Source organism: Felis catus, chromosome B4, assembly GCF_018350175.1.
Source record: "Felis catus isolate Fca126 chromosome B4, F.catus_Fca126_mat1.0, whole genome shotgun sequence".
Classification (NCBI taxonomy): domain Eukaryota; kingdom Metazoa; phylum Chordata; class Mammalia; order Carnivora; family Felidae; genus Felis; species Felis catus.
The window spans coordinates 21,937,560-21,963,586 of NC_058374.1; the positions used below are offsets into that span (position 1 = coordinate 21,937,560).

General features: G+C 47.4%; 1 protein-coding gene across 1 annotated transcript in view; it reads left to right on the forward strand.

The window, feature by feature from the left end:
• MSRB2 (methionine sulfoxide reductase B2) overlaps nt 1–24,911 on the forward strand; it is a 38,810-nt gene extending 13,899 nt beyond the window's left edge. Inside the window, exons 4-14 of the mRNA XM_045062651.1 lie at nt 6,108–6,252; nt 6,487–6,556; nt 9,056–9,135; nt 9,168–9,224; nt 9,993–10,069; nt 15,534–15,711; nt 16,300–16,772; nt 23,039–23,162; nt 23,318–23,487; nt 23,672–23,801; nt 24,305–24,911. Of these exons, the coding sequence (XP_044918586.1) occupies nt 6,108–6,252; nt 6,487–6,556; nt 9,056–9,135; nt 9,168–9,224; nt 9,993–10,069; nt 15,534–15,711; nt 16,300–16,404 (712 nt within the window). The 3' untranslated portion in view covers nt 16,405–16,772; nt 23,039–23,162; nt 23,318–23,487; nt 23,672–23,801; nt 24,305–24,911. The remainder of the gene's footprint in view (nt 1–6,107; nt 6,253–6,486; nt 6,557–9,055; nt 9,136–9,167; nt 9,225–9,992; nt 10,070–15,533; nt 15,712–16,299; nt 16,773–23,038; nt 23,163–23,317; nt 23,488–23,671; nt 23,802–24,304) is intronic.
• The last annotated feature ends 1,116 nt before the right edge of the window (nt 24,912–26,027 follow it).

A 26,027-nucleotide genomic window follows, 5' to 3' on the forward strand; every position in this document is an offset into this window, starting at 1 on the left:
TGTATGTACAGGCGCCTAAATTGCTGTTCGGGGAAACTGCAGAGCTTACACATAATGCAGTTTCCATTCAAACTTTAGTTTCCTAAAGCGTAGTATGTGAATTGGCCGGAGCAGCCACAACAAAATGCCACAGGCTGGAAGGCCGAAACACAGAAATTTGTTGTGTCATCATTCTGGAAGCTGGGAGTTCAAGATCAAAGTATTCGCAGGGTTGGTTTCTCCTGAGGGGCCTCTGTCTTTGGCTTGCAGATGGCCTTTTCTCTGTGCTCACACAGCCCTAAAGTCTCTTCCTCCTCATGTGAGGACACTGGTCAGATTTGGCCCATCCTGTGGCCTCATTTTTAACATAATCACCTCCTTAAAGGCCCCATCTCCGAAATACAGCTATAGAGATTAGGGTCCACCCATATGACCTCATTTGACCTTATCTCTTTAAAGGCCTTATCACCAAATACTGTTACATTCTAAGGTACTGAGGATTGGGACTTCAACATACGAATTTTGGGAGGACACAGTTCACCCCCTAACACCATGATTAAAGAAACCTCCGTAAGTGATGCAGACCTGATCCTGACCCGAGAGCACCCAGCTGCCCGCTGGTCATTTTGCTATCAAGGCAGGGTCCGTCTTCTCTTGATGGTGTCTTCTAGGCTGCAGATTTACAGTTAAATGTTGCATATTTGGTGCTTGAAGAACAACTAGTCTGAACATTGTTACCTACCCACGAAACCTTTCACACACATTGTGTAAAAGGTACGTACAGATAAGGATTAGAAGAGCCCTGAAAAATGGGGGAGAGGGGCCGAGGGAGGGAGAGAGAATCTTCAGCAGGCTCCACACTCAGGGCAGAGCCCGATGTGCGGCTTGATCCCGTGACCCTGGGATCATGACCTGAGCCGAAATCAAGAATCAGACATTCCACCAACTGATCCACCCAGGCATCCCGAAAAACGTACTTATTTAGATAAAGGAGTAATTCTTCCGTCTGACAATATAACAAATTTTTAACCTTTATTTGTTTTTGAGAGAAAGCGTGAGTGGGAGAGGGCAGAGAGAGAGAGAGGGAGACACAGAATCGGAAGCAGGCTTCAGGCTCTGAGCTGTCCGCACAGAGCCTGACGTGGGGCTCGGGCTCAGCAACGGCGAGATCTTGACCTAAGCCGAAGTCGGACGCTTAACCGACAGGCGCCCCTTTTGTCTAACAATTTAAATCTTAGTTTTAAAGTTTAAGCTAAAAAAATATGAGAGGAGAAGGGGAGTGTCTGAAAAGAATTAGTCACTCTAATAGGTGTGGTAAAATACAGAGCTATAGGAGAGGGATCTGGGGGCTCATCCAGGATTCAGACCTTGGGTTCAAAGCTGAAGGGCGGGAGTCCCGCTGAACTTTCTCACGTCTTGAATTCCCTCTTTCTGATGTCAGCAATTGTATTGCATGTGGAAAGACCCTAAGGGCAATGCTTCCAGGAAACAGGAAAAAACAGTAGTTTTTTTTTTTCCCTCTAGCCCATTCCACTTCCTCCCCAAAAGGAGAAGGGAAGATAATAGCAACTTTCCAGACTATAAATCTTAGTACCAAAAGTCAGTTCTCGTCTTAGAATTCCACAGAAGTAATAAAAGATCTTTGCCAAAGGCAAGAATGTAGGTGGAGTGACGCGGCAGGACAGACACTTGGAGGGTAAGGAGAGCGTTTTATCATGGTGCTCTCCTGCTCCTTTTTTTTTTTTTTTAATTTTTTTTTCAATGTTTATTTATTTTTGGGACAGAGACAGAGCATGAACGGGCAAGGGGCAGAGAGAGAGGGAGACACAGAATCGGAAGCAGGCTCCAGGCTCTGAGCCATCAGCCCAGAGCCCGACGCGGGGCTCGAACTCACGGACCGCGAGATCGTGACCTGGCTGAAGTCGGACGCTCAACCGACTGCGCCACCCAGGCGTCCCTTAATTTTTTTTTTAATTTTTTAACGTTTATTTATTTTTGAGACAGAGAGAGACAGAGCATGAACGGGCAAGGGGCAGAGAGAGAGGGAGACACAGAATCGGAAGCAGGCTCCAGGCTCTGAGCCATCAGCCCAGAGCCCGACGCGGGGCTCGAACTCCCGGACCGCGAGATCATGACCTGGCTGAAGTCGGACGCTTAACCGACTGCACCACCCAGGCGCCCCTCTCCTACTCCTTTCTATAGCCAGTGTCAGTGATATAGCCAGGGTTCAGGTTTCCCACATTTCCCTCAAAACCAGTTTAGATTCTGGGAGGGAGAATCAAATCCCGCTCTTGCCCTTGCTGTCCTTTTTTTCACTATTTGAGGTGGCCTTTGTGTGACCAGTCCCGGCTTAGGCCACACAGACACGTTGGCCCTGGACAGCTTTTGGATCTTGCCCTTGGTTGAAGGCTTACAAAATATAGTTATACACATCTGTTGGTCTTTTCCACGGCCTTAAGTAGAATGTCTTCCGCTTCTCTTGTGGTTAAACACATAGTTCCAATTAAAGCCAGTTCTGATCCCACTTGGTCTTAAAACAACCAAAACACCCTTTCCCTGCTAACCACGCCTGAAGAGATTGCACAGTGTTTTCCCCTCACTGGGCGGTTAGGCTGGCATTGCTTTGTAAAACTCTTTTATTGTCACCTTGAATAGTTATCTAAAGCTTACACAGTCAATAAAATGTTCACAGTTTCATTGTTCTATATTTCATCCACCTAAGGTCAAGGTCAAAAACAGCTCCACAGCTCTCCCCTCTTTCTCCTATATCATCAGCTTACGCTCTTCAGTGGACAATTCCCAACAGCATACTAGGATACTGTGATCTTTCTCCTCATAAAGAGTACTCTCGATCTTACCTTCCATTCCAGCTAACTGCAGAACTCCCGAGGGACCTGTCTGCACTGTCTCCCTTTCCTTCCTCCTCTTCTCTATCAGATCTACTCTACACACACACACACACACACACACTCCTCCGCCTAAACTGCCCTTTTTCAGGGCACCAGTGACGGCCACATTGCCAAACCCGATGGTTAATTACCAGTCATCTCTTTCCAGGACGGCACATTCTTGCGGTTTCCTTCCTGCCTCGCTGTCTGCTCCTCCCCATCTCGTCCACCTGTTTATCTTGGGGCGCCTCCAAGTCCAACCCTTGGGCCTCTCTGTTCTTCCCACACTCGCCGACTTGGGGATCTTCCAGGCTCATGGCTTTAAATAACATCGTAATGCTGTGAGGAGTCCCAAATTTCCATGGCCACCTTGGGCCTCTCCCCAATTTCTGCATCCATAAATCCAGCTGCCTGCCTGACGTGTCCACTTGAATATTGAGCTGGCATTTTTATTAACAAGCCTTCAAACCTGCTCCTCCTGTAGGCTTCCCCGTCTTCCCCTGCCCGGACCTAGAGCCTTGGAGTGGTGCCCCTTTGACTGTGTCCTTTCTCTCGTGCTTCAAATCTGCAAGTCCTCTGGCTCTGCCATCAGAATACAGCTGGCGAGGGACCTCTCTAAGTCTGTCTGCTGCCGCCTCCCTGACCCAGGACTCCTCCCGTCTCTCGGCCAGGTTGTTCACGTGCCCTCTGTGCTGGGTGCCCTGCGGCGGGCGACCTTTGCCCTGCTTCAATTTTTTTGGTACATCAGCCAGTAACCCTTTTAAGTATGTTAGATCATGCCATGCCCCTGCTCATCTTCCAGTGACTTCCGCACTCAGAATAAAAGCCACCAACCTTAGGGTAGCCCTCAAGGCCCTTGGTGGTATGCCCGCTACCCCATTAGCTCTCTGCTCGCACTTCCGCATATTTTCCTGCTGGCTCCACCCATTCCCCTGGCCTTCCCGCTATTCATCAGACATGCCAGGCACACCCAGCCAGGTTTTTCTCTTGCCTACGTGCTCTTCTAGATATTCACACGGCATGTTTTCTGATTCCTGTGTGACAACACCGAACAGTTTGGGGCAGTGAGGAAGAAGCAGCGGTGCAGATAGGGGAGGGCGTTTTGTAATCGGGGACTTTTGTCATCTCTGCTGGAGATAATGGCGGCCTGAGCCAAGGTAGTGGCAGATAAGTGAGGACGAGCAGATCCTAGAGCTATTTAAGAAGGAGAAGCAAGAGGGCTTGGTGCACGGAAAAGGAGAGAGTCACGGAGGACGGCCTGGCGTTCCGGTTTAAAGCGTGGGATCAGAGAGCTGGAGCACGTGAGAGGAGGAGCAGATTTGGGTCGGGCGGGGCAGGGGAGGCACGCGAAGTCCTCTCGCGCACGGTGTTTGAAACGGGACAGCCTCGAGGTACCCGTCTGTGGTTGCGTATGGATCTGGAACTCAGCAGAGAGGATGGGAGGAAGCTAGATGTGGGCGTCTCATCGTGTGGATGGTCCTTAAGCTACTCAGCGGACAAAATCACCCAAGGGCAGGCAGGTGTGGTGCGGTGACAGGGGCAAGCCTAGGACAGCCGGACTCGTTCCAGGGCTGGCTGACGAAGGATGCCGAAAGGGAGCCGTGGGAGAGACCAGAGAATCGGGTGCCACGGAAGCCCAGGGAAAGCAAAGGTGCCACGGGAGAATGCCAAGTGTCAGAACTACGGGGAAATGAGAGAGAAGGATGAAGGGTTCCCAGGCTTCACGGAGAAGGTGTCGGCGGGCTCCCTGAATTTGGAGGCAGTGCGGTGGGGGGTGCGACGTCTTCAGTGCCTGGCGCCCAGAGGCCCGTGATGTCAGCCTGTCCCGCTGTCGGGAATGCTCCCTTTGCTTCTTTGGTTAAGGTGGTGACGTGTACATTTTTCCGTTGTAGAGGCTCATTTTCTTCCTCGTAATTAACACTATCTTGAAAACGTGTAACTGTTCCATTCTTCCAACAGTCGTTCGCCCAGGGTTTTAGAATCCCCTGCCAATTCTTGCTTGAGTCAGTGACTATTTTAGTGATTATAAAAGGGTGATTTTTTTTTTAATTGTATCATTCCCCCGTCCATTTATTGCATGGCATTCTGCATTGGTAACTCTGAAAGGCCACTGAGCAGTAGTAATGGTCACATAAATACATCTTGCTTTGCGCCCCAGGAAATGAGTCCTGGGGAAACCGTGTGCAGTTGAACTATATTTTCATAGGAAAATTTCGGAGGTGTATTTTCCAGAGTAAAAAAGAAGTCCCCATAGCTTTACAAAAAGTATTTAAGAAAGGGCAACTATTGACATATTTAACAGATTAAAAACTTTTTAATAAAATGTGAACAACCATAAGCAACAACACACGATACCAAAAATACCGTATTATGCGGTATTATGAGCTAACGATGAAGATACAGATCTTCACTATTTAGGACCTCTTTCTGGTAACAAAATGAATTTCAAATATGCTTCTCAGACATGTTCGATATTTGGCGGTAACACCGTAAGTGTCTAACCTTTTATCTTTGTTGCTCTGGTCAGTTACTAAGCCTCCGGGCCACCGTTTTCTCATTGGGAAGCTGAGGTGCACAGATCATAAAACCCTTTCGCATTCTTCGTGTTGGATGGTCGAAGCATCGGTTATATATGCCTTGGGCTTCCTCCTCCCCTTTGGCTAAAAAGAGTAGTCGTAAAGTTAAAGCATAAGGATGGATTCTGGAAGGTCTCCGTTTCTTTGCAGGGGCACGCGCTGTAGGAGTCTCTTTTTTTTCCCGCACTAGATTTTTTTTTAATAAAGACTTCTGCCGACAAACAAAAGCAGAGAGATTTTTATAAGCCAGCGAAGGAGAGGAGTTGAATAACCCACTAGCTCCCGGTTCTTTTCTGTCCAGTCACTCAGCTACTCCCAGCCGTGTCCTGGCAAGAAATACTCCTCTGGATGCGGTAATAGAAGAGGGACCAATGTGCACCCCCCGGGCACCCGAGGAGATCTTAGTCTGCATTATTTCGTATTTCAGCTGCCTCTTTAGCTCCCGCGCCCCGGTGGGACGAGAAAACCGGCTGTCCCCTTGCTGTTCCTTTCTCGTGAAACTAATGAGTCAGTTGAAGCATTTTGTACCGGAGCTTTCTGGTCCCCGGGACGAAGGGAGTCGTGGGAGAGGGGAGGGACGGCCGGGTCCTGGGGGTGGCCGTGCACTTGAGGAGCAAGGCTCAGGGGAAACGTTCATTGGGCCCTTTTGTCCTAATTACAACAGGTTCCCATTTAACCACCCCGGGTCCCTCACAGAGCGCGAGCCAGTCTCTCACCCGGAGCGAGTGGCAAAAAAGCTGACTCCAGAGCGGTTCTACATCACGAGGCGAAAGGGAACCGACCCGGTGGGCCACACTGCCGACGGTTCGGTGACTGGATGGACCGGGGGTGGTTGGAGGGGGAGTTGGGGTACGTGTCGCTCATCCGCTCTGCCCGTCGTCCGGCCCTCCTCCGTGGTTCTCCCTCTCGGGCACCCGTGTCCACCTGCCTGTAGGGACCGGAAGCCTTCCCGGACCCCCCCTCCCTCCCCTCACCCTGTTCTGCCTCCTCAGTAACCTTCCCGGTGCTCTCCTTCTGGCCCCCCTTCTCCACACGGCTGCCAGAGAGACCCGAAAACACAAGTCCGACCACAGCCCTCCGCCGCCCCTCCAGAGGCTTCCCGCCGCTTCCAAGGTAAAGAGCAAAGTTTACAAGTGGCTAATTAGGCCCCAGTGGCTCTGCCCCCGGCCTCCTGCCCCTGTCCTCGGTCGGGCTGTTTTACCTATCTCTGCGCTTGGGCCACACTGATCTTCCTTCCGCTCTCAAACACCCTGGGCTCCCTCTCCCGCCCTTGACCCTGTGTCCTGCTCTCCCCCATCCCCTGGCCCACCCTCCCTGCCCCTTCAGACCTACCTCTCAGCCCCCAGCCCCTGTGCTCAGGGAGGCCTTTCTCGGCCCCAAGCCGGCCTTGCTGTTCCCAGCACTTTTCCTTCAGAGCACTTGCCATTGTTGGTGTGGCCCTCGCACAAAACACAGCGCCTGGCCGTGGTCCGCCCTCAGAAAGTAAATTTTTGTGACTTCTGAGTGAGTGCGGGCTAAGAGGCAAAAACATTAAGCTGCATTCATCAAGCTCAGCTTTGACTCGTTTCCGGGGGGGAGCCGTCCTCCGTCCTCCGTGGTTCCTCATTACGGTCCTGTTTTCCCAGCACAGCGCTTCTTAACCAGTAATCTGTCTCACACCCAAGCATAGCCGCTGGAATAAAGCCGTAGAACGCGGTTACTAGACCTTTTCATTGGGGAAGTGGACCCCACAGAGTGGACCACAGCGCTTTTGCGGAGCTGCGGGGTATTTCTGTCTTTCCTTCAGCAGGCCCCACCGAGTTCATGTGCACGTGGCCGTGGAATCATGGCACACCCTCGGTTTCTCCGATGCTGACGTCCTTAGGCCGGCAGATCCCAATAGATTCTTGTGAAGTCCTGCTATTTTTTTAAAACTTCCTGTGGGTGGGACTCTAATAATCCTTCCCTGGGAAAGAGACCGTGGTTATTAGTGCAGGTAGTACGGGGAGCCACGTGTGATTCTCTGTGTGCAGTTGGGCGTATCCCAGAATATTCTAAGCCAGCCCTTTCTCAGGGACACACACAGCCAGGCAGGGTTTGGTATATATACCGAGCCTGGAGATGAGCTGACAGATGTTGAGGAGAATCAATCTGTGGGATTCTCAAACAGATGGCGCAGTATGCTCTGTGCATTTGGCCATTTTACAAAATGAGCATCATCTAGTATTTTCAGTAATGTTATAAATCCCTTTCAGCTGACCCACGTCCACACGGAACTTCTTGGAATAATGCAGAACTAGCTGTAAGCCTTGCTAACGAGAGAGAAGTAACACGTGTAAGCTTTCTATTTGGTCACCCACACTGAAAAATCCGGTCGCGCGTGTTCGTATTGGGCCGCAGGGGTACGTTAGCACTCGGGTAGACACAGCAGATGAGTTCACAGCCTGGTTGCATTATAAAAGTCCGACAGAAGGCAGTCGAAGGCAGGTTTTATGCAGGTCACCCGCTGTCTGCCCCGCAGAACTGCTCTCCACATGCTTCGCTCCGCTCTGAGCTCTGGGAAGAAGAACACGCTCCCCTTCCCTCCGGCTACTGACCGAGTGTGGCAGTGGATGATGCCGGCGAGGTCAGAGGACACAACCGAGAAATCAGGATCCAGGGTCCTCTCGGCGGCCGTGCTCCTGCAGGCCGCCCTCACCTACGGCCGCAGCCTCACGGGTGCTGGGAGCTGCCGCATCCTTGGCCCCACAGGCCTAGTAGGGTAGTGTGTTCTCAAAGCCACGGGCCCGGGGCTGCTTCACCCTCCCTGTTGGTTTCCGCTGGCCCTGTCCCCACCTTTGTAAATCGTTCTATATGAAGTTAAGTGCAAATCGCCCTTTTGAGCGGGCCATCTGTTCCCAGCAGGTATGTTGTATGGACGAGATCAAAGAAAGAGGTCCCGTTGGTCCAGACAGACTGCCTTCAGGGCCACCATAGCAGAATACCACAGACTTGGGGGCTTAGACAACAGACATTTATTTCTCACAGTTCTGGAGGCTGGAAGTCCCATATGAAGGTGCTGGCCAGTTCAGTTCCCGGTCTTTTCCTCCCCATCTCTGTAACGGCACCCAGACCAGCCCTGGGTACATACTAGGTTTTCAAGTAAATACTAGAATGCACACTTGTTGAGTTAAAAGCTGAGTTCGGCCCTAAATAGATGATAAGACTCATATAAAATTGAGGTGTAAGGGGAAGGAGGCATCAGGAAACCGGTCTAGGAGGCCTGGATAGATGTCACTTCATAAAATGTGTCCGTTGAAGCTTCCTAGGCTTTCTAGCTCAGCCCCAGGACTGGTGGCCCCCTGGCACGTGTGTCTCGTCAGCCCAGGCGGGAGGGATGTGGAGCTTGGTTGCAGGTGCCACGGGTGGGAGCAGGCACCCAGGGGGACAGGCCGTAAAAAGACCAGCTTACTACTGTGCAGAACTACTGTTCTGCAGCTCAGCTTAGAGTCTTTGAAGAGGGAAAACGTCCAAGTGTGCCCAGATGGTAGGCTCAGCGGGTTATTTTGAAATTGTCCGCGATGCGGCTCGCTGAAAACGGGCTGTTAATATTACCACGGGGAATCTGAATGTTTGACCTGTGATTTTGTCGAGACGGGAAATCTAGGAAGGGCAGAAGAGTCCAGCCTGCCTCCCGAGTCCGTTCTGCAACGTGGCGACCCGTTCAGAGGAGCGCTGGCTTCTCTTTCATCCCGTGCAGTTGGGGGAGCGCTTGCTGCCCGGCCCTGCTGGTGGATGGTCCGTAGTTGGCTGGGGTGAGAGGGTTGGTTTTGTTTTTGTTTTCTTTCCTTTTAATTTACTTTCACAAAAGGAATTGGGCAAAAAGCTCTTTGTTTCTTTTTCCAACAGCGAGATCCAATTTGCAAAATGACATTTTGAAAAATATATGTCAAGACTTGGCTGACTCATTGCCTCAAGTCTCCTTGTGTTTTTCTTGGGAAACCTCTGGAAACCCGCAAACTCTTTAGGCCACAATTAATGAAGTCATTTCATCTAGGTAGTAACTTTGGTATGGGATAATCTAACTCATTATTTAAACGTTTTGTAAGTATGCAACGCCCTAAATGCCGCGCAAAGCGTATTAGAGGCACAACCACGAGCTGACAGAGCTATGCTATTTATGTATTTATATTCTGTCTTTAATTGGAGATTTCAAAGTGTTTTAGACAGTGGACTGGATTCCTATTGTATGAACTGTTTTGAGACGAAGACTGAAATCTTACACCATGCAGAGGACTGTTCTCTCACTTTTTCACGGACTTTGATGTTCTTGGATGAAAGGTGCTATATAAATACAAAGCATGATTAATGTCATAATTTGAATATTTGGCACAATAAAGGCTGGGTTGTGATAAGCCTGCAGGCTGCTTCGTCGGGCACGTTGTAATTTTCTCTCCGGTGATGTTTGCCCTTCGTCAAATTAGTACAAAAATTCCTTTATTTGGGGACTGAACCTTGGATTTAAATCCGCATATCATCTCCTGCTGGTGGTAGGAGAACCCTACACATGATGTATCTCATTTGCTTTCAGCCTTTCAGTGGGATCTACCTGAATAACAAGGAATCAGGAACGTATCACTGCGTGTGCTGGGACAACCCACTCTTCAGGTAAGGTCAAGGTGGAGAGGTACTGAAGGAGAACGGACCTCCAGATTTCATGCAGCTCTGTCTCATTTGAAGTCTTGGCTAAATATATACCCCTGGTGTTTTTAATTGCCCTCCTCATTTGGCATGGTTGCTATAAGGAGAGCTGTTTCTATAAAATCCTTGCCTGTCTGGATTATTTCTAGCATGTAGAGCAGTTAACGAGATCTCTTAGCCTGTATTCTTTCTCTCTGTATCCCGGAGAACTAGACAACAAATAAAACTTCGTGGGCACCTTAAGGTAACACTGTTAGAATATTTTCCTGGGAAAGTATTTAAAGAAACCTAAACCATAATAGTATCTGCCTGGCCATGTGATTAAAACTATATCTCTCCCAGGGAAAATGGGTTTATAATTTAATTTGGGAAATGTAGAATTTTATGAGGATAGATTCCCCACAGTGCTTGACAGTAGTGAATACATACCCTGTTCTGTACCAGCTAAAAGTAAATTTAATTGTCCCTTGATTTCAAAGCCTCTTTTAAGTCAATCAGGATCTGAAATCTCTCAACAAAGGCTTTTTTGTTTAGCCATGCAGGAAACAGTCTAAAAACAGTAGATTCGATGAAGAAGAAAGGAAAACATCTTTGAAGTCCTGTTTTCAGAACTTCAAAGATATTTTCCTTTCTTCTGCATCAACCCTAAATTGGTTTAGAATAAAATATAAATCAAGCCAGCTCTGTGAATCTTCCATTAAGCCGGGCTTCATTATGTCCTTTGGGCTTTGAGCAGACCGGGCTTTCTTGGGCTGCTGGCTGCTAATGTGGGCCGGATTTGGAGAGCCAGACCCCGCCGGCAAGGATGAGGAACAATTAGGATCGATTTCCCTTCATGCTTGCGGAAGGGCAAGTCTTTGCCCGGATTCACTCACTACGACAAGTGGCTGGTGAGGAGACGTCTAAGAGAGCAGTCGGCCCGGGATGGCCTGGGGAGAACTAAGAGAAGCAGGCTATTTTAACACAGGAAGATGTGGGACGCGTATTTCTGAGCCATTAGTTATTCCTTGACCTTTGGTTCTGTTAAGGAGAAGCAGGACCTTGAGATGGCCAGCCTGCTTTTAGTCAAAAATAAAGGTGGACAGTAACCAGACGGATGCTCTGTTTCTACCTTTGGGCTGTGAAGACAGGATGAGAAGTTGTCCTCGTAGGGGCATTCTCCCACTTTGCGTTCATTTTCTTACTTCACTGGTGTTCCAGTTCCTGCACTAGTAAAATTGAGACCTTTTCCTCCCCGGGCCCACCATCCCCTCACTGCAGCAGCCAGTCTGGAATCACAGAACGTTGGAGCCGGGATGGACCTGAGACTAGAGCAGTAGGGTAGACTGTCCAGGAGCAGTTTCTGCCTCCATGGAAATGCTCCAGATCTGCTCTATCCAATATGGTAGCCACTAATCGCATATGGCTCTTGAACGCTCAGTGTCGTTGAAGATGAATTTTTAATTTTATTTAACTCTAATTCATTTAAAACTAAAAGCCCACATGTGGCCAGTGGCTACCGTATCGGCACAATGCGTGTCCAAATTAAGGAAGTCGAGTGACCAACCCCAGGTCACTGAGATAGTGAAGCAGCCAAGACTAACAGGAGAACCAGCCAGTTCTCGAGAAGCCCGTTTACCAAAGGCCAGTTTGCGAAGCTGCCGATTCACCAACCTTACTTATTTCTTTTTTAATCATTTAGTTTTAGTTGAAAGGTTTCTATTTTTTTTTTCCCCCTTAGGGACTTTTGAGTTGGTTTCTGTTCCATTTTCCTGCTGCTGCTGAATAATTGAAACTGGAAGAAATACGAATATGTTTAAAAGGATCTTTTATGCTCCAGAATATACTTTTCTTAAAGATGTATTTGTTTATAGGAGAGGTAGGATACTGAAGTGGCTAGGGGTCTGCTCCCCTGCTCTGTGACCTTGGGCATGTCTCTGAACCAGTCTGTGGCTTGATTTCCTCACCTGTAACGTGCTAGCAGGATAGTTGGACTTCATAAGGTTGTTGAGAGGATTAACTGAGTCGTGAGGTAATGCACGCAGAAGCACCAGCGCAGTTCCCGGCGTGTGCCCAGCAAGCACTCAGTACTTGTTGGCAATGACTGTCCTCAGAGACGGAGCCTTCTTAGGGCTGCATATGGAGATAAATCTTTGAGAATGAGGAATTCTTGTGAATATAGTCTCATTAATGAGAATCTATCCATGAAGCTTATATTCCTGAGCGTGCTTCCCATTCAAGAGCTTGGTCTTAGGAAAATATTCTTGTTTTGCCTCTCTCTTTCTCTAGTCTCCAGCCTTCATAATAGCAAGCGGGGGTGGAGGAATAAAGTAAACATTCCTCCAAATGCTTGTGTAGGGTCAAAATGAGGGGGAAAGTTGGTCAGCCAAGAAAGAGTCAAGTGGATGTGGGACCACTGCCTCTTGGCAGAATTGGCCTCACACAGAACCAGTATGGTGCCTGTTCGGGAGACATGCCTCCTGTCCGAATCAGAGGCCTTTAATCCAAGGTTTCCAGGCCCAGAACACTCTTAGGATGTTATCACCCCTCTGGGGGCTCCAGACTGTTGCTTCGTTTGCCACCACTTCCCTGCTTCCTCTGTTCCCCTTCTTTCTCTTTCCCCCCATGTACCCATTCTGGAAGTGTTTATTAAAATCTACTGTGGGATCACATGTTGGGTGCTCCTACATCCTTCTCAGAATAGAAGGAAACTGAAAGCCTAATATTACTTTCCTTCTTACATAACATCAGGATGTCCTGCACGTTACAAGTAACTAAGTAACATTCGTTAAAAACCTTTTTTGTGTTCCGGTTCCTCCGAATGAATGGAAATTCTTCTAAAATTTTAGAGTTGTCAGTTATCACCAGGTGCCTCGGCTGTAGTTTGGGGACTGTGGAATTTCCAGAAATGAAGAAAAACCAAAGCAAATAAACATGTAACGAACACGCAAACACACAGCAAAAAAAAAAAAAAAAAAAAACCAAACACCTCTAAGAGTATGTGAAAAGAGATGATCCAGAGTGGTTTTAGTTTCCCAAGGTAGAGTCTTATAATCTGGTAATCATTTAAATATGTTTATTTTAATTTCTTTTTATTTAAAAAATTTTAACGTATATTTATTATTTGTTTATTTGACAGTCTCATGTGTGTGCGTGAGCGGGGGAGGGGCCGGGAGGGAGACGGAGAATCCACAGTGGGCCCTGGCACTCTCAGCGCAAAGCTCAAAGCGGGGCTCGAACCCATGAGCCATGAGCTCAGGACCTGAGCTAAAGTCAGATGCTCAACCGACTGCGCCATCCAGGAGCTCCCATATATTGGAATTTCTGATTGACCTTAATATTTAGGTTCCCATTCTGAAATTCTATATGATGGACCTCTCATTATTACCTGGTAAAATCTGCAGATTCCGTTAATTGCGTCAAGAAAGATTTATTGTTTCCCATAAACATTTTAAATGACTTTTTATTAGTCTTTAGATTAATTCATTAAAAAACGTATTACATTCATAATTCTCCATCAAAATGCCTTTAATGATCACTGGTTTACGTGTAATGTTAAGGGTGGAAAGGCTGTGACTAAAACATACTCAAAATGTTTTTCCCTGGGCCAGGGTGGCTCGGATGAATAGTTTTGAGCACTTTGGAAAGGGTTGCAAAAAAAAAAAAAGTGGACCTATGGCTGCTCAGATTTCATGGATATCTGTTATTAATAATAGTAATGATTTTTAAAAATAATGGCTACCGAATCATGTACCGTTTATCCGACACTATGCTAAATACACTGTACCTATAGGGAAACTATTTCAGGTAATCTTGTCAGCAACCTTGTGAGGCAGTAATGCCTTTACTGTTCTATCCATTAGGGCACTGAGGCTTTAAAAGACTAAATAACTTGCCAAGGTCACAGATATAGCAGAGCCTGGCTCCACGCCCACACCTTTCAGAAGTCAGGGTCCTTACTCCTCAGAGTTCTCAAAGGCTGGTCTGAGGATCCTGGGAGTTTCTGGGACCGTTTTAGGGGCCCTCCAAGGCCCTCCCTCTCTTTCGTTACTGCATATCCATGAGGCCACATCCTCTTCTGTACCTCAGTCAAAATAGCAGTGCAGCAGATCGAATCCAGAAGCACATGCGAAGAGTCAATGGTCTTTTTCCTTTTTCTAAGCTAGATGTTAAAGAGATGTGCAGAATTGTGAAACAGTACATCTCTTCTCACTAAGTGTTTGTTTCATTTTGGAAAATATAATCCGCCGTCAGAAAAGTAGGTTATTTATGGGACCAGGTAATGAATTCGTTATTTTTAAAAATAACTTCATGGATGATTATTTACAACTTGTCAGTTACAATTTCTAATTTGTTAAACATTGGTATCCGTAATTCCCGTAAACAAAACCTCTCAGAGCTCCTCGGTGATTTAATAGAGAGCAGCCCCGAGATGGGAGTGTTTGAGGATGACCACCTCGAACCTGACTCTTCCTGCTGCGGCGCGTGCTCTCCCCGAGCTTCCTTCTGCGTTCATGGGCCAGGGAGTTGGTTATTTGCCATTTTTCCTTCTCTTTACTCAGGTTTTTTGGTTTTCGGCTCTTGGTTTGTCTGTTCGTTTGTTTGTTTTGCAGAGTTTATAGTGCATTTCTTCTCCCTCTTCCTTAGAGAGCCCTTCCCCTGCCATTGCAGATTTTCCACTCGGGTTCCCTAGTGCCCTTTGAGGGAGCTCACCGGGGGTCCCTGGCGCGTGGATTTGCGTGTTTCCCTCTCACTCCTCTGGTCGGCCCCTCTGGGCCTCTCCCACCTCGGCGCCATTCGTTCCCATGGGACGTGTCCAGGAGGGTCACGGCGCCGCAGCGACTGTTCACAGCGAACCTTCACGAGCACTTACTCCTCCCCGCCCCCCCTGCCCCCGCAGAGTATCTCCTTCAATCCTCAAAACGTCTCCATGACGTAGGTGTTATTCTCCCCATGCTACAGATGGGGCCCGGAGAGGTGACATAGCCTGCCCAGTGTCACACAGCTGCGAAATGGCAGAGGCAGTCAGGCTTCTGTGTCCGGGTAACCGGAAGGTCCTGCTGCTGAAAATGCGTTTCATCAGGTCTCCCCCTGCTGGGCCCAGACCGTGACGCCCTCCACGGACCACTGCTGTTTCGTTTCCGTTTCCCCCTTTTCCACATTTAGACCACTTGGATTGGATCTGTGTTTCCTAATGGGCATCACAGTTCACAAAGCCTCTAGTGTTTTTCGGTCCCTGTCGGACATCGGGAGGGGAGCCGGCAGCATCCCAGGAACAAGAGATCCTTTCAGGGGGACGGGACAACGTGTTCAATAGTGACAGTGCAGCGGGCAGGGTTCCTGCGGAACTGATTGTTCACCTAACTGGCCTGGAGGTCTGGCAGAGGAGGGAGGGGATCAGAAAAATGAGTTGGGGCATCCAATGCTCTTCGTGTGTTCATAACAATCTCAGCAGCTGCCGCGTGGCCAATGTCTTCCCCGGTTCCGAGAAAAACTACTGCTCCGGCACCGGACGGCCTTCGTTTTCTGAGGCTCACGGGACGTCTGGCTCCGATGAAAGGGACGCGGGGATCCTGAGAGGCGTGGACACCTCGTTAGGATTAACTCGCACCAAGGTTGTCTGCGAGCAGGTGGGGCTTTTTTGTTTTGTCTCTTTGGTTTTCCCCGATGCTGCAAAGAGCGTAGCTGGTGTTATGACGCGGGAGTATTTTCATACTTTTCTACACTTGCTACTTCAGATCCTTCTCCCATCATTCTGGGCACTGCAGGGAAGAGACAGAACCTTCCTGAGCCACTCTCTGACGTAGCCCTTCCTGGTTGTGGCCTTCCAGAGATGGGGCAGAGGGAGGGAGAGAGAGACAGAGACAGAGTGAGCAGAGGAGGGGCAGAGAGAGAGGGGGAGAGAGAGAGAATCCCCAGCAGGCTCCGTGCTGCCAGCGCAGAGCCCGACACGGGGCTCGAGCTCACGGGCCATGAGATCATGACCTGAGCCAAAGTCAAGAATCGGACCCTTAACTGCCTGAGCCACCCAGGCGCCCCTGTCTTCTTTCATTTCTTAATCAAATTCTGATGTGATGGGCTTCCCTCCCCCCATACAAATGTCAGACACCAGAGTGGGGTGGCCATGTTGGGTGCGGCCACGTGGGGCTCACCTGTCTAGTTTCACGTAAAGAACTTTGTCTCGGTGGGGAAATGACGGCGGCCTCTCTCCCGTGCAGCGTGGAGCCCGTCTTGGCCGCGTGCTTCCTGATGGACGTGGGCCTAGTGGGCAGAGGTTTTGCATCAACAGTGTGGCACTGAAGTTCAAACCAAGGAAATACTGACTGTCTCCAGGGGCCCCCTCCCCTCACCACTGCTTCATTTACACCCTCAGTTGTCACCGCTCATATGAATGACGTGTTCTGTTGGCTACCAAGCTAGGCCAAATGTGCTGCTGGCACCAGGCAAGTCACAACCTCTGGGATGTATTTACCTGGACTCAGCCCAACCCTGACTCCAGCTTGGACTGGAATTTCACGCGGTGACAGAAGGGCAGCCATTTCCATCGAATTGACTTCTGTAGGCTCTGCCTGGGACCAGAGGGTGTGACTCTTGGGGGACATTAAGAAGCTGATGGACCACGAGCCAAAAAACTCCTACAAAACTACCCTGACCTTACCACTGCAGTGAAGCACTTCGTGGACCTATACAGGTGAGGGGTCAAGGGAAAAGAGGAAGGGGACGCGGGATTAGAGTAATCAACAATAATCCCAGCGCCGAAAGAAATGCCAAGGACCGGGGTTGTGGGACAGCAGAGTTCGGGAGGCACACGCAGTGATCGATGGGATGCGTGGTTCTTTTTCATAGCTTTAGAATGTCTTGACCATTCTGGTTTCATGCTTCCTACCCACAAATAAGTGCCAGTGGGAGCTTGTTAGGTTTCAGTGATTAATGAGTGAAAGTGGCTGCAAAGTTAAGCTTTAACATGTTCAAATAAAATACTTACTAAAATTGGTGTTTACTCTGTGTCTAAGCCCATGAATTTGCTCTTTTGTGAAAACTCGAAATCAGATACCAAAAGAAAAAAGAAATAGATTACGTTGGAGTAGGCATCTGGTTATACAACCTTAATAGAACTCAACTGTTTTACAAATTGAGAGTCTTGAATACTTTGCTATTGAAAGCGTTTAAATTATTTGAGATTTTATAGGCAGAAAGAAAAACCTAATGATTCCATTTTTCTCTTTATTAGTTTGTAGTGCATCACGTAGCTTTTCTTTTGGTGGTTACCATGGAAATCACAACATGCATCCTTAACTTGTCACAGCCATATAACAATTATTTTTGCTACTTTTCCAAGAATGCTCTCCTTAGATCGCTTTAACCTCATTAACACCCTTCCATATTTTGTGTTACTGTTGCTATGAATTTAGTTTTACACACATTTTAAGCCCCACAAGTCATTAATTTATATGCCAATATTTATTTATATTTACCTACATATTTCCTCCTTATTTCTTCCTGAAATATCACATTTCCCTGTGGGATTGTTTTCTTCTGCCTGAAGAACTCTTTTTAAAAAAAAAATTTTTTTAATGTTTATTTATTTCTGAGACAGAGCATGAGCAGGGGAGGGGCAGAGATGGGGAGACACAGAATCTGAAGCAGGCTCCAGGCTCCGAGCTGTCAGCACAGAGCCTGACGCGGGGCTCGAACTCACAAACTATGAAATCATGACCTGAGCCGAAGTCGGGCGCTCAACTGACCGAGCCTCCCAGGCGCCCCAGAACTCTTTCTTTTAGTTCATGACTCCTGGTGTTGAATCTTCTCAGTTTCTTTTCTTGGCCTGACAAATGTATTTATTCTCCTTTAAAATGTTTAAAGCTTTATCGAGGAAAAGATACACCAAAAAATTGCACCTATTTAATGTATAAATTTTGGTGAGTTTTATCTCCGTTCATTTTGGAAATATTTTCCCTGGGCATAGAATTCTAACTTGGACATTTTATTTTGGCATTTTTAAAGTTTCGTTCCATCGTCTTATGGCTTCCATTGTTTCCTCTGTGAAATCAGCTGCCCGTGCTATTGGTGCTCCTTTGAAAGCAGTACGTTTCCTGCCCCAACCCGCAGCTGTTATGAATTTCTCTTTTGATTTGGTTTTCAGCAGTTTATGATGTGCCCTAGTGTGGTTGTCTTTGTATTTCTTGTGCTTGGGGTTCACACAGTTCTTTGAATCTTTGGTTGATACTTTCATCAGTTTTGGAAAATTCTGTTACTCTCCCTTCACTATTGCTTTTTCCCTGACCTCACTCCTCTCCTTCTAGAACTTGAATCACACAAATTTTAGGCCATTCATTGCATCCCATGTGTCTCTATGGTTCTTTTCTGAATTTTCCCAGTCTTCTAAATTTCCATACTTCAGTTTGGTTTTTTTTTGTTTTTTGTTTTTTGTCTTTTTGGTCAACATGCTCTGTAATTTACCATTCTTACCCTTTTGCTTGTTTAATCTGCTTTTAAACACATCTTTTGAAGTCCTCATTTTAAGCGGTATATACCTTTTTAGTCCTAAAATAACCATTTGATTCTTTTTTATGCATTCCAATTTTCTGTTGAAGTTCTCCATCTTCAACAGAGAAAAATGGGTGTATTTTCCTCCCATGGTTTTCATCTCTGCTCTTGAACATGTTAATCATAGTTTTAAATATGTTCTTGCCTTCGGGAATTCCTAGTAGTGGGCTTCCATGCATCTCAGATATAATCCTCCAGAGTAAGAGCGTGGGAAAAAGGCCCATTCAGAAAATATTGACTAATCAGAAAGGTCCCTTTGGCCCATCCAGTGACCCATCTGTAGCACCTTTTCCCATAGTGCTCTGCCTGATTTCAGGAGTGTTTGCCACAATATCTGTTAAGTTTTCACTCTGACCATACTTTCATTTAAGAAAGACCTCTCCTAAAAATAGAAACAGTTCGGGGCGCCTGGGTGGCGCAGTCGGTTAAGCGTCCGACTTCAGCCAGGTCACGATCTCGCGGTCCGTGAGTTCGAGCCCCGCGTCGGGCTCTGGGCTGATGGCTCAGAGCCTGGAGCCTGTTTCCGATTCTGTGTCTCCCTCTCTCTCTGCCCCTCCCCCGTTCATGCTCTGTCTCTCTCTGTCCCAAAAATAAATAAACATTGAAAAAAAAATTAAAAAAAAAAATAGAAACAGTTCTTGGTACCCTAGTCAGCCCACCTTTCTGGAGGCTTCTGCCATTCCAACCAAGTACCAACTGTGTAAGCACTCTCATCCTGAAGCACTGAATAATGCATGCAGAGGAACAATTTTAATAGAATATTTCTTTCATCTACTTTCAAGACATGGTTTTCTTTGGCCTCAGAAGAGAATATTACTATTTTATTGTATTAGCCATTTTATATGCTAACCTCCTATCCAGTAACTCTATTTCTACCTCTCACCATCAAATTAGCACCCATACACACAGGGTTAAAAAAAAATCTATATTTAGAAAGAAGTTGAAACCAGTGACTTGTTTGAGTAGACTCATAACTGGCGAAATGACCGTTGGATTATGTGTTGGTGGGTTGGTTACACCTCTGCTCCCTATCTCAGCAGCAACAACAAAAAGGCCAAAACACTCCGTAAGTGACTGGTTTGACTTACATCTGAAGGTGGAAAGAATATCAACTTGCTAGAGCGAATGATTAAATTATATTCTTTCTTAAAAAAGTAAATTATTAAGTAATGTATTGACTGCAGTGCAATTCTGACCCTAACCACCCAGAGTTACTACCCACTCCACAGGTGTGGGGCACAGTCCCCAACAAGACTACTCTCGTGTCCTTTGCCAGCTGCAGGTTTGGGAGTCCTTAGGCTACTTGTACTTCTGACCATCTGGCTACAAATCCAAAGGTGCTCCTGCGACCTCCTTCAGGTTCAACAGTTCACCAGACTCACAGAACTCAGGAAACTGCTATACTTATTATTACAGTTTATTCTAAAGGATACAAATCAAGACCAGTCAGTGAAGAAACACACCGCGAGAGGTTCTGTGCCCTCTCCGTGTGGAATCAGGTCGCATCATCCCCCCCACAGCACGTCAATATGCTCAGCAACCAGGATGCTCAACAGAGCTTCAGTGTTCGGTGTTTACTGGGATTTCATTGCATATGTGTGACTGATGGACTCATTGGCCACATGATTGAACTCAATCTCCCTTCCCCCAGAGGTGGGGGGGTTGGGCTGATAACACGTGGCTCAAAGCCTCGAGCGGCCCTCTAATCACACGATTGGTCTTACCAACATGACCAGTCCCCATCCAAGTCATCTTAGCATAAACTCGGGTGTGGTCCAGTGACCCCTCATGAATAAGAAAGACACACTTAACCACTCAGGAATCTCCAGGGGTTTAAAAGCTCTATCTCGGGAACCCAGAACAAGGATGAGACAAATTCTCGATTATATGACACTTAAGAAAATAACACTACGTATCAAAAATTATAGGCTATTGTTAAGATATTTGTAGCTTCAAATTCGTTTCTTTTTTATAAAAGAAAGCAAATGAAATAAAAGATTCATTTAACGAAGTTAGAAAAAAGAATAAGGCAATCTTATTAGATATCTTCATAGGATAAAGAAAAGACAAACTAAGAGGAGACAGTGAATTAGGAGAGCAATTTATTAGAACATCAAAGAAATGCATCTCTGAAAAACAATGACAACATAAAACAGACTTCCAGTCATTTTAATCAAGAAGAGAGAATGTTCATCTGAACTAAAACAGAAATGAAATGTGGAGTATAAAAACAGGTAACAGGAGATTTTAGAATTGTTAACACATGCTTGTTAGAGCTCAACTGGAAAATACAGATGAAACGTGTGGGGTATTTTTAATTGAAGTATATAGTTGACCTACAACATTACATTAGATATATAACATAGTGGATATATAACATGCTGATTTGACAGTTACATACATTACAAAATGCTCACTAAGGTTAAGTGGTCACCATCTGTCACAGACACAAAATTATTACAGTACTATTGACTGTATTCTCTATGCTGTGTTCTTTATCCCTGTGACTCACTTATTTTGTTCCTGGGAGTGTGAGTGTGCAGCTCTTAATCTCCTTCACCTCTTTCACCCATCCTCGCACCCCCCTCTGCTCGGGCAACCACCAGGTCTCTATTTTTGTGAGTGTATTTCTGCTTGTTTATTCGTTTGTTTTTTAGATTCCACAGATAAATGAGATCATATGCTATTTGTGTTTACCTGACTTACTTCACTTAGCATAATACCCTCTAGTTCCAGGCACGTTGTTGTGAATGGCAAGATGCCATCCTTTTTAATGGCTAAGTAATATTCCAGTGTGGGTGTGGGGGTGGGTGTCCATACCACATCTATATTTATTTGTCTATCAGTGGACCCTGGGGTTGCTGGCAGATCTTGTCTATCGTAACTAATGCTCCACTAAACATATGGGTGCTTGTATCCTTTTAAATTCATGTTTTCATTTCCTTCGGGTAAATACCCAGAAGTGGAATTACTGTATTGTATGATATTATTTCTCTTTTTAATATTTGAGGAACTTCCATACTATTTCCACAGTTTCTGCACCAATTTACATTCCTACCGGCAGCGCACAAGGGTTCCTCTTTCTCCACATTCTTGCCAACACCTGTCTTTCTGACATCAGCCATTCTGACTGGTGTGAGGTGATGTATCATTGTGGTTTTGATTTGCATTTCCCTGATGATTAGTGATGTTGAGTGTCTTTTCATGTGTCTGATGGCCATCTGTGTGTCTCCTTTGGAAAAATGTCTAAACCCTCTGCCCATTTTTTATTGGATTATTTATTTTTTGGTGTTGAGTTGTATGAGTTCTTTGTATATTTTAGATATTAACTCCTTATTGGGTATATGATTTACAAATATCTTCTCCCATTCAGTAGGCTGCCTTTCCATTCAAATATGTGATTTTTTATGGGAAATATTAAATTAAAAAAATTGTTATAAGAAGATCTTTTTTTGGGGGCGCCTGGGTGGCGCAGTCGGTTAAGCGTCCGACTTCAGCCAGGTCACGATCTCGCGGTCCGCGAGTTCGAGCCCCGCATCGGGCTCTGGGCTGATGGCTCAGAGCCTGGAGCCCCGTTTCCGATTCTGTGTCTCCCTCTCTCTCTGCGCCTCCCCCGTTCATGCTCTGTCTCTCTCTGTCCCAAAAATAAATAAAACGTTGAAAAATAAATAAATAAATAAAAAAGAAGATCTTTTTTTGAAAAAAAGAGATTTTATTATTAAGTAATCTCCACACGCAATGTGGGGCTTGAAGTTACAACTCTGAGATCAAGAGTCGCGCACTGTACCGACTGAGCCAGCCGGGCGCCCCAGGAAGATCTTAATATCTGAATAGACTAATACGCAAAGAGAAATCACTCATAGTTGCCTCTCAAAAATAACTCTGGACCTGGAGAGTTTCATGAACAAATTCCTTCAAACCTCCAACAATTCCTAAGCCATATCCATAGTAGATTTAACATTTGCAAAAATAACACAACAGTGACATTAGATCCTGCCAAAGGTAGAGGATAACATAGAGGAAGGAGATGTATAAACCGATTTTACCTAAGAAAACATATGTGAGAACATTAAGCAAATTACTAACAATGAATTTAGTCATACATTCATTATTAAAATGGTATCAAAAGAATAAAATTTAGCTTTCTCTTTGATCAGCATGAAAAATTAGATTCTTTGAAGGTCCCTCCTGTTCAAGACAAAAAAGAACCTGCACGAAACATACTGATTTTTCGAATCACATTGCTAGACCTGCAAGATGTCAGAGACGTCTTCAAGACATGTTGGGTGCGGTGGTGGCAAGACTCTAACAGGAAGCGAGGGCCCTTGACACTCAGAGAAGGCTGGGCTGCCTGGGTGTGGGGGGTGGTTCAGCCGACGTCACTCATCCATTCAAGTATTTATCCAACAGATGTTGAAGGGGTACTTGCTGTTCGCTGGGCTCTCTTCTAGTTACCGGAGACACGGCAGTCAACAACACAGATGAAGTCTCTGGGCTCCTGCCCTCATTTGGAGCTTCCGTAGAGGTAGAGGAGGTAGGCAATCGGCTAAATTAATAAGTGTAATAAGATTTTAGCCAGCGCTGAGAGCTGTGGAGAAAAGCCAAGTGTGGAGGCGGATGGGACACGTTGGGTGGGTTATAATTTTAGATTGGGTAACTAGGGGAATGCCTCACTGAGAAAACTTGCAGGTGAGGGAAGAGCATTCGGGCAGAGAGGACCACACACCGCACAGCTTATGTGGAGGGCGTGCCCTTCACGAACAGCGAGGGGACCGGCGGGGCTCATTACGAGCGAAGGAAGAAAAGAATTCTCTACAGTGACCCATCTTGTTTCTTCCGACATGATGAGTTAAATGGAGGTATAGTGAGGATGCCAAAATTGGGGGGAGGGGAGTGATAGTAATTAGAATCGTAGAATAAAAACTAGAGTAATAATACGAATTAGAAATTGCAGGGAGGCCAAGAGAGCAGGACTGCTTTTGTAAGGAGAGCTCCTTCTGGCTGGTGTTGGTGGGTATTCCTCTGAAGCATGTCTTCCTTCAGGCTGATCAAAGGATCCCAGTGGTTGGGTTGGCTGTAATCGGACTTAGGAAAGGACGGAGCGGACCCGTGTCACATCGCCACCGGCGTGCACATCCCGTCCTGAATGATGCCATCAGGCTCAGCTCAAAAGGTGAGTCGAGAACGGGCCCCGGCAAGCACCCCCCGCGACTTGCCAAGGTGTAAATCCCAGCCCGAAGGCTGGCTGATGACCCGACGGGTGTTCTCCCTGTGGCCACGGGCGTGCTGGACCCACCATTGGTCTGAGGGGGTGTCAGAGGCCTGTTCCTCAGATTTGTTAAATCATCACGTTGTACACCTGAAATGCATATAACGTGTATATTACCCATACTTGGATTAAAAAAAGAAAGCAAGCCCGTCCTCAGGAATAGCCCAAGGATGCTTCTCCAAGGTTATCTGTCATGGTTTGATCCCGGCATAGGCCGCAAACAGCACTCTCCATCCACCCGGGGCAAGGGTGGCCTGCGAGGGGCCACTGGGGCCGGAGGACTCCAGGAAAAGGCCGTTTTCTCAAGACGCCAGCAAGTGAGGAATTCTTCAAAGAAGAGGCTGTCGGCAGGCTCGCGTCTGCCCGACTTCCTCTCCTCACACCCTCTGACCTTTCTCCCACCTTAGGACGCACTAACTGAGGGTCCCCCGAGTCTGGCTCTGGGGAGCAGGGATGGGAGGACGGCCTTCGCAGTCGGCTGAGAAGCTTCTGGTCGTTTCCTCTGCACAGGGGACACCCGTGGGGCTGCCTCCCGTCTGTGTAAGGGAGGGAGGTCTGTGTCCGCGAAGTCACCCACGACGAGGTCCTGGAGTGTTCCGACGACAGGATGCCCTCCTCCCCGAGAGTCATGAACAAAAGAGTACTTCCTGTTACATTTAGATGCCGATTATCAGGGAGGGGGTAGTGATTGATGAGATGAGGGTGCGGGGAACGTTCTCTCCGTCGTAGGAGTATTTGGCTGCTTGGGAACGGTTTACAGCCTGCTTCTTCCTAGCGCGCACCCCCCGAAATCATTTTCTTTGTAAACGTTAAAAGCCGTGTGAAAAAAACCCAACAACCTTGATGAGTCCTCTTTGTACTTCCATCAGCAACATGGCAGCCTCTGAATAAACTGTAATTTCCTTCACCGTACCTGTTGAGAACATTTAGGCCACATTTAGGAAAACCAACAACGACGACACCTGGGCAGGGGTCTCAAGAACAATTAGCAATTAAAATAATCTATGTTCTACACTTCCGTATCAACACGGCCGCTTGACTGATTTCCGTCTGAGGCACAGCCTCGCTCGGGAGCACCGTCCTCCCCAATTCGGAGCCGTCGGAATCACCGGAGGCATCTTAGGTGTTGTGAGGCATCTCTCCGTGTTCGAGAATCTATTAGCGCATCGTTCACTTTAGAACCGAACTCGATGCCTTTTCCAGAGAATAGGCTTCTAGGGGTCACCAGTCCTCCCCTCAAGTCTCCACCGCTCGGGACTAAAGAAAGCGCCTGGCCCGGGGCGGGTGCACCTGTGCTGTCTGTTACCCCTCCCCCCAGCTGCCCGGACCCCAGCCACAGCCTGGGCTTTCCCTAAAGATACTCCTCTGTGGGGGTTATCCCCGGAGTCACCGACCCCCAGCACCATAAAATGTCACAGAGAGAAGAGAATGAAAAGTCACTGGGTCCAACCCCTGTGGATTTTACAGGTAAACAAACTGAACCCCGGAGAGACTTAACTAGCTAGTGGCGGCCGTGACACCCAAGGTTCCTGAACCTCAGCCCACTTTCTCCCCTGGGTGGTCTTCATGGGCAGAAACTGGATTCGGTGGTCTCTGTCTTGGAAAAGCGAGATGTCAACTTCACCTCAGGCGTTCTTTGCTAACTTTGCCTGGGCCATGGTCAGGCCCAAGAGCCTGAAAACATGGCAGCACTCCATACAAGGGGGTGGCCATCCTACAGCGCCTCGTTTCCCCTTCCCGAACCTCCCCGGAGACCAGACACGGAGGCCTGCAGCAGGGCTAGGACTTGTGTGAGGCGGGAAAGGTAGCTCACTGGTCAGGGGGCACTCGCCCTCAGACCCTAGGGGCGGCAGATGCTAAGATCATTCCGAGATCGGAACAACGACCACATGGACAGAGCTGCTCCCTGGGGCCTCCTCCCCAAGGTCAGAGACCCTGGGACAATCCATAGGCAGGGCTGGGAGGAGCCACCTAAGGGTCCCCTGTTGCCAAGACACATTGAGGGATGGTCACCACATGACCCTCTACAAAATGTCCTCAGTGGGCCGGGGTCTTCAGTTCAGCAACGCTTCCAGAATGTCCAGGCTGAGCGTCACAGTGCTTTGCCACAGACAGCAAGCCCCCCGAGCC